The 12,902-nt window shown below is 37.5% G+C and overlaps 1 protein-coding gene across 1 annotated transcript; it reads right to left on the bottom strand.

The window, feature by feature from the left end:
• Nucleotides 1–11,386: 11,386 nt before the first annotated feature.
• LOC114758436 (uncharacterized) lies at nucleotides 11,387–12,125 on the bottom strand. Its single transcript, XM_028947469.1, has 3 exons — nucleotides 11,801–12,125; nucleotides 11,568–11,688; nucleotides 11,387–11,480 (listed from the first exon to the last, which is right to left on the bottom strand). The coding sequence occupies exons 1-3, from the start codon at nucleotides 12,123–12,125 to the stop codon at nucleotides 11,387–11,389; spliced, it is 540 nt and encodes a 179-aa protein (XP_028803302.1).
• Nucleotides 12,126–12,902: the final 777 nt, after the last annotated feature.

Here is a 12,902-nt window from a genome sequence, read left to right as displayed (position 1 = left end):
TAGCTCAAGACCATCCAATGTGATCTAAAATAGTTCTAATTAAACTCTAAGTTGTTCTAGTAGTAGGGTGCAACACTACTGATGCTAAAACTGGAGAAAGGAATGTTTAGGCAGGAGAGCATGCTGGGGTTGAAGAGGAGAGAAGAGAGGAAGAAGACTGAGAGTCGTTCTACTCAGAGTCTCTTGTTTTTTAAGTTTTTCTTTTGTTTTTGTTGTTCTTGCCTGCAAACTGTGTACTTGGAGGTTTAACTTTGATGCGTCTGAATTTAATTGCTATGAATGGTTGGTTTTATATGTTTTTAATTATGGTGGCTGATGTTCTTTTCCCCTTCCCTTTGACAGTGAGGACACTGTCAAGTTTAAGTATGGGGGATGGATTCATTTTCGCTTTATTGCATTGCCAGTGTTGCATTATTCTTGTGGTTGCTTCAAATTTTTGGTGAAATTTTTTTTGAAAATCCAATCTTTTATCATCATTCTTTGGCTTTAAATTGATTGCAGATGGTGAATTGCTGTGAATTAGATCATCCTTAACTATTTTGATGCTTGCTGAAAAGGTTTTACTTGTTAAAATTTGACCAAGCTTTGAAATTTTTTGGTTAGTAGCTTCTGTGACCTCAGGTCGAGACCTCACTGTTTTAGGTCACAACTTGAGTTGTGGTTTTGATAGGAGAGGCTTTCTATGACCTCAGGTCACGACCTTGCTAATTTTAGGTTGTGACCTCAACCTCCTTTTTTGATTTAGTGCTCTCTATGATCTCATATCGCAACCTCACTGTTTCCAGGTCGTGACCTGGACCTCTTTTTCTGTGCACTACTTTCCTTCTCTTTGCTTTTTACAATGCTGTATAGGAGGAACCTTTTTAAGCTACCTTTGCATGTTTTTCAAGCAAAATCATTGCCTTTGTAATCTAACCTCATTGCATCAAACAGCTTTTTCAAAACCCATGCCATTCTTGAGTCTTTAAGAATTTTGGATTTTGAAAATGACCTCTCTAAGACTTTATGGGTACCTTCAAGATCCAAGAATGTTCTCAAGTGATTATTTTGATCTTTTTAATCATCATCCTATGGTTCTCTTTTTTGATAAGTGACTGATCGATGTGCCAGACTGTCACCTTCCGGATCATCAAGAAAAAGAGTTGCACCAAATAAAATACAGTATAGGATGCAACTAGTCATTCTTCTCGAGGAGCTTGTTATTGGAAATCCTAGTCTAACTTGGTTTTCAAAAACATTGTAAAAAGGGGGGGCTTTAGTCATTTTAAAAGTGGTGCAACAAATGTAAAGTGTAGAAAGTTAATTTTTTGGTATTTTAAATTAATGAAGAAATGTTTAAAAGGGAATTATGGTTAAACAGTCTCTTGATGATGAAAACTCAGCTATCACTGCTCTTTAGAATGATTGGCAGTTTGGAAAACCTCTAAGTCTGTAAAAAGCCCCAAGTAATCACTTGGGTCTAATATCTTAATTAATGAAAACTCACTTTAATCCAAGGTAATTAACACCTCTTAAGACACTGCTAAAAACCACTTAGAGTGTTGATGAATGAATGATGCAAATGTCCTCTGAATGTCAATCGACAAACACAAAATACCAAGTATGCAGATTGATCAGAATAATCACTAAAAATCAAACTGAACACAAGGATTCAAACTGAAATATTATATAGATTAATCAGCATTAACATCATCCAACCCAAATACAATAGAATAGTCTACGCACCAGATTTACAATCATAAACCAAGTTTGATACAAGTGCAGAAAGTTTCTAAATCTAGAAATATTCAACCCAGCATTAAACAAAGGTTTAGACTATAGAAAGAAAACTCCTTGATTAGATCATTGAGCTCAAGCTTCGTTCTCTATCACCAAGAAGCTAAGGGGTTTAGCTTCTCATGCCTTCAAACAAATTGCAATCGCTTTAGGAATGAACAGCCATGGTTGAAGCTAAAAAGAAAGTTGGAAAAATGGATAAGAAGGGTGTTGGAATGGTTTGATTGGTCCAAAATCTCAGAAAATGATAAAGAGATAAAGAAAAATGGAAGTTTTGGGTATAGGATGAATGGAGACTTAAGAGGAAATGATGGTGGCTCAACCTTGTGCAAATTTGCAGAATGGAAGAGTGTCTTTTCTGGTGGCTACCCCCCTTAAGTATAGAAGCTCATAAACCTATTCCAAAATGCATAGCTTCACTTAATGCACTCAGGTTGTGACCTTAGGAATGTAACGTCGCGATTCAGCGAGATCAGGTCGTGACCTGATAGGTTCCATGTTGCGACCTGGGAAGACAGAGAGCTCTCATCTTGACTTGGGTCCAAAACGCATAATTTCACTCAGAGGCATCCAAGTCACGACCTAGGGAGGCATAACACTCCTAACTTTTGTGTTTTGGTCCTTGTAACATTTTGGCCCCATCCATGCTCCATCATCATTCTTGGGTCCTTCTCCAATTGCCTGAAAATCACAACAAAGAGCTTTGTAAAGACCAACTGATTACAGATCAAGGCAATTAAAATTTAGAAGAGAAAAATGACCCTTTTTACCCCTTAAACAGCAAAATGCAATGCATGACTCAATGTAATCAAATGGATATAAATGCATGTATAATGAGGGTAAAATTGTTGTGAAACATTAGAAAACACTTAAGAAAACCATATAAAGATTGGGTTCTATCACTCCCCCGCACTTAAACCTTTGTACTCCTGGACAAAGACTTGAATCATTCTAAAGAAAGTACAGCTACAATTAGAGAGACTAGCATGTTCAAAAGTGATCTCAAGAGCTAATCGATCAACCTCTTTTTAGGAACACAAGAATGATAACATGAACAATGCCAAGTAATCAGATACAAGGTGCAATTGACTCAAACTGCATGAACAACAGAGATTTGCTCTCAAGCTATAAGTGTTTAAATTGCTCATCTCTCCTCATTGGGGTTCTTTTCTCTCAACTATCCAAGTAGCAAACATTCTACCATAAGCTTGTAATGACCCTAAAATCTCCATTACTATTCAGCATCCATGTAAAGAATCAAGAGGACTTTTGGGGTTATAGTGATGGAAAGGCTAAATGGAATAGAAAATGGTGAAATCGAGTGTCAAGAATTAAAGAAATGTGAGTTAAATAACATTTATTTTTAGTCAAGGAAGTTCAGATCCCAACCTTCTATCACCAAGGGAATACTTTATTCAACTTCATTTTGCTATGATAGCTTATGTATATATAAGGAGTATTTCTTTACTCTTGTGCTTTTATTTTTTGTTTTTTTTTCAAACTGAAATAAAAGTAAAATTCCCAATTAAGACCGATGAAGATCAGGAAATCGTAATTGTTGAGATAAATTCAACTCAATTAATATTGTTGTTCAAAACACTCGAAATGGTGAACAAAATGAAGGAAGTACGGGCTCAAAAATGGTTAAGCAACAGATAAATGGTTGTCAGTTGTGTTTGGGTAGAAAGGTGTAGAAAATAATGCCTCCATCATATTCAAAATCATAAATGCACACGTAATTTTGACCAAGAGCTAAAACAAGTTCTAGAGAATGTAAACCATGTGAATAATCACTCAATATAGGAATCAAGGCTCAAGAATATCCTTCCAACAAGGGTTTCACATCTCAATTGCTCATACAAGAAGTTCAATCAATATGCACTAATCACAAGGCATTAAGACACTTATCACAAAAGCAACCTATAAGATGAGGATTAAAAAGATCAAGATAATCACTTAAGAACATACTTGAATCCCAAAAGTGACTATAAAGTCTTTAGAAAAAAATCATTTTCAAAATCCAGTATGCTTAAAAGTCTAAGGATGGCATGGTTTTCAAGAAAAACTGTTTGATGCAATGAGGGTATATGAAAAAGACAAAGGTTTACCTGAAAAGATACAAAGGTAGCTTAAAAAGGTTCCTCCTACACAGCAATGCCAAAAAGCAGAGAGAAGGTAATGGTACGCAGCGAAAGAGTCCAAGTCGTGACCTGGATACACAGAGGCACCAAGTCAGGAAAGGGGAATGAGGTCACGACCTGAGATCATATGAAGTCGTGACGCAAAATCACAGAGAGCCCTCCCTAGCTAAAGTTACTCTTTAAGTCAGGACCTGAAGCAGTGAGGTCGCGGCCTGAAGTCACAGAAACTACCAATGCAAAAAATTTCAAACTATGGCCACAATTAACAAGTAAAAACCCTTTAAGCAAGCATCAAATGATCCAATTCACAGCAATTCACCATCTACAATCAATCCAAAGCCAAATAATGATGATGAAGGATTAGATTTTGGAAAAAATTTTGCCAAAAATTCTGAAACAACCACAGAAATGATGTAACAAAGCGAAATGAATTTTTCCCCCACACTTAGACTTGACAGTGTCCTCATTGTCAACAGAAAAGGGAAAAAGAATTACAGCAGCCACAAAAGAACAAAATAAACCGACCATTCATTGTAGAAAAGTTAACATACAAAAGAAATGTAGCTTTTGAGTACCAAGATTACAGGACAAAGTAACAAACAAACCAAAAAGAAAAGAAAAACATAGAAACAAAGCAAAAAGCTTCTAACAGCAAAGGTTTCAATCGTCCTCCACTCTTCTTTCTTATTCAGCCCCAACATTTTCTCCTACTTGGACATTAGCTTCTCCCATTTCAACATCAGTAGGAGCAGTAGCAGTAACACCAGAAGATTGCCCCGAACCCTCACTAAAAAAATTGGTGGCAGGAATGGTGTTCTCCCAGAAAGTCCATTCATACTCTTAGGGGAAGTTGGCCTTAAGGGCCTTGGCCATCTCCAATATCAGAGGATCCATGAACCTCTACCTTCTAAACTCGTGAGACATGGAGATAGCTTTGTATGCATCGAACTCCTCACTTAGGTTTATCACCTGTTGACTGAGTTCGCTAATCTGATCATTCAAAGAGGCGAGGTCGAAACTAGAGCCACCCTTATCTGCCTCTCTCCTGGTTCTTCCCCAATCACCCTTTTTCCTCTCTTTCATTCTCTGTTGGATTTGGAGGCGATATAGCACCTGGTCATAAGAGGGTCCAAGAGAGAATCAGAGGGGCGGGTTGGTATCTCATGTGCTGCACACAGATCAGTAATCAAGTACGGAAATACCATAAGAGTTCGGACATTGTTGATATAGTGATCAATCTGGTCCAAGGCAGTAATGGGAATGTCAACCAGCTGCATGGTCATTAGGAGATGTAGCAAAAGTACACCCTCTTCAGAAATATCAGAAATGTGGGTCGATGGCATCACATTATAAACCATAAAGTTTAGCCAAATCCTGGCTTCATCATTCATGTGCTTATTGTAACATCCCAATTTTTGGGCCTAGAAGTACTAGAACTAGCCTAAAATGGATAGACTACCAGGCCCCTTATGGCAAGAGTCCTAGAGGTTTTCCTGGAAGGACAGAGGGATTCCCAGGGATTTAATCGAAAAAGAAAAGTTTTTGGGACTAAGGGAAGAGAAAGTTAGAGACTTGAATGAAGTCTCAAGGCCTAAGAATAAGAAGTTGAGATAAGTATAGACCAAAGGTTATGTTGGAGGCTTCAATGAGGTCAATTATGGGGTAAAGTTGAACTAGGGGCAAAATCGTAATTTTATAAAGTTTCGGGCCGGTAAGGGCAAAAGTGAAAATTATGCCCAAAAATTCCAGAAAAATCCCAGAAAACGAGAAATGGCATGTTAAGGCTTGTATATGAAGAAAAATAACAAAAATGCCCTTGGATTGACTTTAAATGAATTTTTAATATTATGGCTTGTTTTGAGGTATAAAGCTAGACTTAATTATTTGAGCCATGAGGAGGCCTCAGAAATGTAAGTAAAAATAGGGATTCAGGAGTTAAGAGACTATAGAAAATTATAAAATTAGTCTCGTTCCCAAAAGGCCAGCAGAATGGTTTTAAGAATACTTAAAAGCCAGTTATGCTGAAAAATGGCATTTTAAAGAATGATTTTTAAGTGGGGCTATAAGTTGAGTTATAATCTGAGAAAATTCATAGATTTTCTCTAGAATATGAGGAATTTTATGATATTTTTAGATAAATTTTTGGAGTTCAGGATTGGATACAATGCTCCAGTCAAATGTTAAATAATTAATGTCCCTTAATTAGGAGACAAAGTTAGAAAATATCTCAGATATTTTGAGGAAGACAAGTTCAACTTGAATTCTCTTCTTCTTTCCCATGTGCTTCATTTATGAGGGTGATGAGTCATCATATGAGTCACCAGAAAATATTTTATGGGCAATAGAAAAATTAGAATGCAATACAGGTAAGTGTTAGACAGTTCCCTATCTACCCGGTGGAGCAAAATTTCTACTGTATGACTCAATAAGGTTGGCTAATCGGTCAATGGTGTTGACTATTTTTCCCTCTGTTCCTCTAAGGTGGCACTATATATGTACTTAATTTAGATGAGAAAATGGTGTCAGAACATGTCCTAGTGGTACAGGGTCAAGACCCGAAAAGTATCTGATATGGTGCAAGATTGGCTTAATAGATAGAGAAATAATTAAGAAAATATTTTTGCATGAATTTTCCATTTATTTTCTCCCTATTTTAATGCCATAAATGATGAAAGGACATGAAAGTGACAAGTGTACTATTAGATGGGAAGAAGAAAATATTACGTGTACGGGTAGATGTAAAACACATGTACGGTCGAATGCAAGACACATGTGCGGTTGAATTAAAGACATGTGGCTTGATGATGTAAGCATGATGTCATCAAGATGACATAAGCCCTAATGACTCACCATCCAAGTGTCAACACATTAAGCCACATAGCCTAAGATTTGTACATGTGGTAAGAGGTAAAAATTGGAGGGCTAAGATTTAGTCTTGTGCAAGAAGGGCATGTGTGAAATTATGGCAAGTATGAAGCCTATAAATACCCCACCTTAGAAGAGCATTTGGCAGCCATTTGTAGAGGAAAAACTCTACCAAAATTTAGAGAGAAAAACGTAGGGGTGAAGGCCAAGAAGAAGGAACAAGATTCAAGCTTCAAGATCAAGGTATGTGATGGTTATAGCATCTGATTTGATGCCTATTTCAAATAAGTTACTCTTTGTATCTGATTTTGAAATTTGGTATGATTAAAGTAAACTCTGTGAGCTTTAAATCCATGGGTAGAAAACTTCATTTGGATATGTGTATGATTTATGGTGATTTTTCAATATTAGGGTTTGAAATCTGGAAACAGTATTTAACCTTTGGAAGAGTGTCAAATTCCGTACAATTCTAGTACTGTTCAGAATAGAATTGGTTCCTGGAACTATTTTTCTTCTAAATTTACCTTAAGGAGGTTTCACTGAGACTTGGAACCACTTAGTTTTGATTTTTCTAGAATTAATTATGAATTTTCAAAGTTGAGCAAAAATTCTGAAATTTCTGCGTGAACAGTACCCGCGAAGCAAAATTTTCAAGTTTGATCTTCTTGAATCTAAGGCCATCTAAAGTGGTCCTAATTGACAAGAAACAGATATTAAGGATGGGAAATGATGAGATTTATGTTAGAAAGCTAGAAAGAAAATCTTAAAACTAAGAGAAAGTGTTGAGGTTCAAGAGAGCTAGTCTTGAACTTTATGTAATCTAGTGGTCCTAATAGATTGTATGATCATTATGATTATGTTTAGGATCTTGGAACATCCAAGAGGATGTTTGATGATGTTAACCGAATGCCCACATGGTTGGAAAGTCAAGGGAGTCAAAGGAAAAATAAGAGGAAAGCTTGAGGTGCAAGGTAGTGAACTTACCTATATTGTGTGCTTGATATGTATGTTTGCATGATGTGGTTGTGTTGCCATGATGTGACTAAGCTATGATGAAATATTTGCAAAGTTATGTTTGTAATTTTATGTTATGTTTTGCCTTGGCAATATATTATGAAAGCATGAAATGCTTTAGCTTACTTTCCATGGCATTCATGTGTTAATGTTATAACATGTCATGCATGTGCATTATGTCTTGCATGCTTATGGGTAGTGTTTACTACTGAGATTCTCTCGAATCTCACCCCTCCCTAACCAACCATTTAGGTCAATCAAAGATGGGCAATAGTAGCATGAGAAGCAAGGAGAAGTAAGCAGAGAATTATTCTTGTTAATGAATGAGACTGTTGATAAATGTATAATTCTACTATTTTGTGAACTATGTTATGGATGCCAATGATGCCATGTATTTAATTATAATATTTATGGTATGAATGAAATTTTATGAGCATGAACAGGAAAGAGTAAGGCCATGTTATGTATGCCAAAGAAATAAAAAGAATTAAAGAGATGTTAAGAGATAAAACGTAAGTCCTGGAATAGTAAGTTTGTAGCTCCAGTTTGAACTATGAAACGAGTGAGTTAGGTCATAAGATTTGGCAAGCAAAGAGATCTGGCTTTTCTCTTTAAAATGAGGGGTAGTTTGCCCAATTCTGATAACCGAGAAGAAAGTTATGCCTTTCCAAAAAGTTAGGCAAAAATACAGTAAAATTTGAAAATGACCAAATGAACAGTAACTGTTTCAAAGGAAATTGAGCTCGAATTTCAAGGCAATCAGTTAGAAGTTTAGAAATATTTTCCTCAAAATTTTATCCAAAGAGATTTCTGTAGAACTTGAAATCACTCAATTTTGATTTTTCTACAATTAGTTATGAATTTTTGAAGTTTGTCACATTTTAAGGTGACAATGAATAGTAACCATAAATAAATGAAAATTTTCAAACCTGATTTTTCATCAATTGTAGCCTTCAAAAGTGATTCCAAATGCTTCCGCAAGGAATGTTAATTGATTTAAACATGAGGTGTTACACTTGTGCTCGAAAACTTTCTGCCCACTTTCCTTTATGGTTCACCTAGCTTCCCCTGTCCCGATGGTTGGAAGACCTCTGCTAGGGAACTTCAGTAAGTCTGATCTTCCATCGCTGGTACTCACAGACAAGGACATTGGGCAACTTGAAGAACTTTTCAACAACCTCTCAAGTTAAGAAACATTCACTGCCTTTAAAAGTGATCCCCCTATGTCCGTCCATAGCAAAGCAAGTGTAGAATTCTCTCACCAATGTCAAATTGGCCTTGTTCCTCTTCTTCATAAGTTCCTCAAGGCCCTTTTATTTGGCAAGCTCATAAAAATGGTACTACTATGTTTGTGGAAAATATCGCTCTTGAACTACCCCCTGTTGGCAAACAATTCCATAACTTTCTTCCTTGGAAGTCTAGTCTCTTCACGAGGGTGAAGCTTCTTCTTCTAGCCTGAAGACTCGGGGTTTTTAGTGCGAGGCATCTAGGCGTAAAGCAAACAACCAACAAGAAACCAAAGTAAACACACAAAAACAAACAAACCTAGGAAAAGAAACTAAAAACTACACTAAGCCCAGAAACCAAGCACTCCCCCACACTAGGCCTACATTTACCCATTGCCAGACACTTAAGTAAAACAATTGAAGATTTTGAACTAGGACATTTGCATTTTAAAACCATTAGGGAAATCATGAGAAAACCCAAGTATTCATAATTTTCAATTGCCCCAAAATCCATTTCTTGCTAACCCTTGATGTGTAAAGTCAAGATCCAATAAGAAATTGTAGTTTTGAAATAGCAAAGGTAAATCAGGGGTTTAAAACCTCCTCTATGAGCTCAGGTTGCGACCTGAGAACAGTGAGGTCACGACTTGAACAAACAGAAAGAATTTTGAATTCAGAAAGATTCGATGTCACGACATAAAAATAGTGAGGTCGCGATCTGAACCCAAAAAGTTCAAAAGACGTAGCATGAAGTAGTTTGCTCAAAACCAAATCTTTTTCAGAAAATACAGTCCCAAGCAGTCTGAAAATCAGTTAAACAATATTTTCAATGTCCAGTAATACTCCACTCAACCAAAATCAAAGCCCTAACAAAAATAACACTATCTACCACCCACAAAACATAGAAAACTAAACCAGAAAGAAAAGAAAAACTAAAAACGAAAAGGGAAGATTAAATTGTCCTTGAGAGAGTAGTAGAAGGATAGAAGGACTGAATGCAAGATAGAGATAGGATTGTTCACAAACTATAGGAGGTGGATTACATAGTGGAGGCACTCAAAAGTTGCAGAAACAGAAAGGAAGAATAGAGCAACTGAACGGTTAGGGAAGAAGAAGCAAACATTACAAAGGGCTGAGTGGTTGTGACTTTGGAGGGAATTGAAAGGCTGCGATTGTTAAAGAATCCAAGATGGGTAGTCGTGACTTCAGGAAAGCAGCAGTCGTGGGGGAAGAGTTGAACGTGGGGAGGCAGAACATAGGAAATGAACTGAAAGGAGGGATTAAGTGGTTTTACAAAAGTAGGCCTAGGGTTTTAAGTTTAGAATGAATAGAACTTGAATTCAGGGTAGGTTCAAGGGCAAAATGGTAACTAGGGTGGAAATAAGTGGGGGTAAAGAGGTGAACTCAAAGAAAAACGCTAACTTTTCATGTCAGGTCGCAACCTGATGTAAGTGAGGTCGCAACTTAAACCAGAGTAAGGGGCTTTTAGGGTTTTAGAAAAGGCTCCAGGTCACGACCCAAAACAACCAAAGTCGCAACCTCAACTCATAAAGAGCCTTTACCCATTTTCTTCCCCAAGTCATATCCATATATAGTTAAGTTGCGACTTGAACACACAGAGAGCTGCCAACTCGGACTAACCTCCTAGGTCGTGACCTGAGATCAGTGAGGTCGCGACCTGAGTGTACAAAGAGGCTCTGACACTCTAGACCCTAAAAAACTTCAACCCTAAGTTCGTAAACCAAAATCACTTACTAAAATGCCTACCATAAAAGCCCAACTCAGCAATCCATCATCAAATTATTAACAATTCAAAACAAAACTCCAAAAACAAGTTATGGAAGATTGGGGAAAACTTTCAAAAGTTTAAAAAAAAAATTTCAAAATTTTGGCAAATTTTAGGAAGAACTACCCATGACAAGGCACAACCCAACAACCAAAACACAAAACCACTTTTAAGAACTCCCTCCCCCACACACTCAAAGCAATGTCCCATTGCAGCACATGGTCATACCAAAGCACAAAGCCCAAACACAAAACAATGAAGGTGGAAGTTGTGAAGTTAAGTTCAAGACTGAAGCACAACACGTCACCTTCTAGAGAGAGGAAAAGAGCTAAGCACAAAGGTGGGTACACTCAAGAATGTGAAGAAGTGTGTGGTGGTAACAGAATAGAAGCACAATTACAATCATATAAAACACAAAGCCAAGGGAGATTATTGAAAACAAACATAGAACAAACTGAATTTAGAACTACTTCTACTGAGGACATCCCTTCCACAGTCTCCAAAATTCATAGCAAGATAATTTAAGCACAAGTAAATTCATGTGAATAGTAGAAGTAAAGAAAAGGGACAACCTGGCCTTAAGAAGGCAGTGCGGGCTCTTCATAGACCTTGAGGAGATGATCATTGTACTGAAACATTTTACCAGTGGCCTTCTCCTTGAGCTCTATCATCCTTAAATTATGCACTTTCATCACAATGTAGGGTCCATCCCAGCTCATCTTGAACTTACCCTTCTTAAATTTGAATCAAGCTTGATACCTCAACACCTTATCACCATCCTTAAACTTCTTTCTCAAGATGTTGGCATCATGGACAAGCTTGGTTTTCTGCTTGTAGATGTCTGAGCTGTTGTAGGCAGCTAACCGTATTTCTTCAAGTTCTTGAATTGAGGAGGAGTCGATTTAGGCCAGCTTCCTCTAAATCGGCGTTACAGTGCTTAACCGCCCAATATGATCAATGCTCCAGCTCCATCGAAATGTGGCAGGACTTACCATAGATGATCTGATACGATGACATACCAATTGGAGTTTTGTGGGCAGTGCTGTAGGCCCACAGTGCATCATCTAGTCGCAGGCTCCAGTCTCTGTTAGAGGGCTTGACAATCCATTCCAAGATGCGCTTGATCTCTCGATTTGATACTTCAGCTAGACCACTTGTTTGAGGATGATAAGGGGTGGACACTCTGTGGGAAACCCTATATTTTGCCAACAAGTTATTAAGCAACTTGTTACAGAAGTGGGTGTCGTGATCATTGATTAGCACTTTAGGTACCCTAAATCTACTGAAGATGGTGGACTTTAGAAATTTAGAAACCATAGGTGCATCATCTTTCCATGTGGGGATAGCTTTTACCTACCTAGAGAGGTAATCTACGACTAGGAGAATGTAGGTATAACCATGAGAAGGTAGAAAGGGGCCCATAAAATCTATCCCCCAAGTGTCGAAGATCTGACATAACAAAATAGGTTGCTCTGGCATTTCGTTCCTTCTACTAATCCCCCCAAATCGTTGGCATTTATCACATGCCTTACAAAAAGTGAATGCGTCTCTAAATAAGGTGGGTCAACAAAATCCTGCATCTAAAACCTTCCTAGCTATTTTTCTAGCACTGAAGTGCCCTCTACACAAGCTATCATGGCAAGCCTTTAGAATGGCTCGAGCTTCTACTTCTGGAATGCACCGTCTAGTCACTTAGTCAAAACATAACCTCCATAAGTGCGGTGGATCCCAAATATAATAGGAAGCTTTGCTCTTAAGCTTTTGAGCCTGAAAGGTAGTAAAGTGAGAGGGGATTCGACCAGTGGCAATATAGTTAACTAAGTAAGCAAACCATGGTTGACAAGTAGACAATGCAAATAGAGATTGGTCAGGGAATGAATCACAGATAATATCATAATCGAGTACTCCTTTGGTTTCTAAAGGTAGCCTACTCAGGTGGTCTGCCACATGGTTTGTAACATCCTAACTTTTATCGGTTTTAATAACCTCTTTTGGTTGATTTTGAGGATAGATTAGCAATTTAATCTTGATCTGGTGTTGGGGTTGGATTTAGATTTGTTGGAGGAATAGGTGAATGTACCCCTCTCAGGGTAT

Source organism: Neltuma alba, unplaced genomic scaffold, assembly GCF_004799145.2.
Source record: "Neltuma alba isolate B1F8T4 unplaced genomic scaffold, ASM479914v2 tig00010700_pilon, whole genome shotgun sequence".
NCBI classification, from domain to species: Eukaryota; Viridiplantae; Streptophyta; class Magnoliopsida; order Fabales; family Fabaceae; genus Neltuma; species Neltuma alba.
The sequence above is the reverse complement of the archived record's forward strand: the minus strand, read 5'-3'. Positions and strand labels throughout refer to the sequence as shown.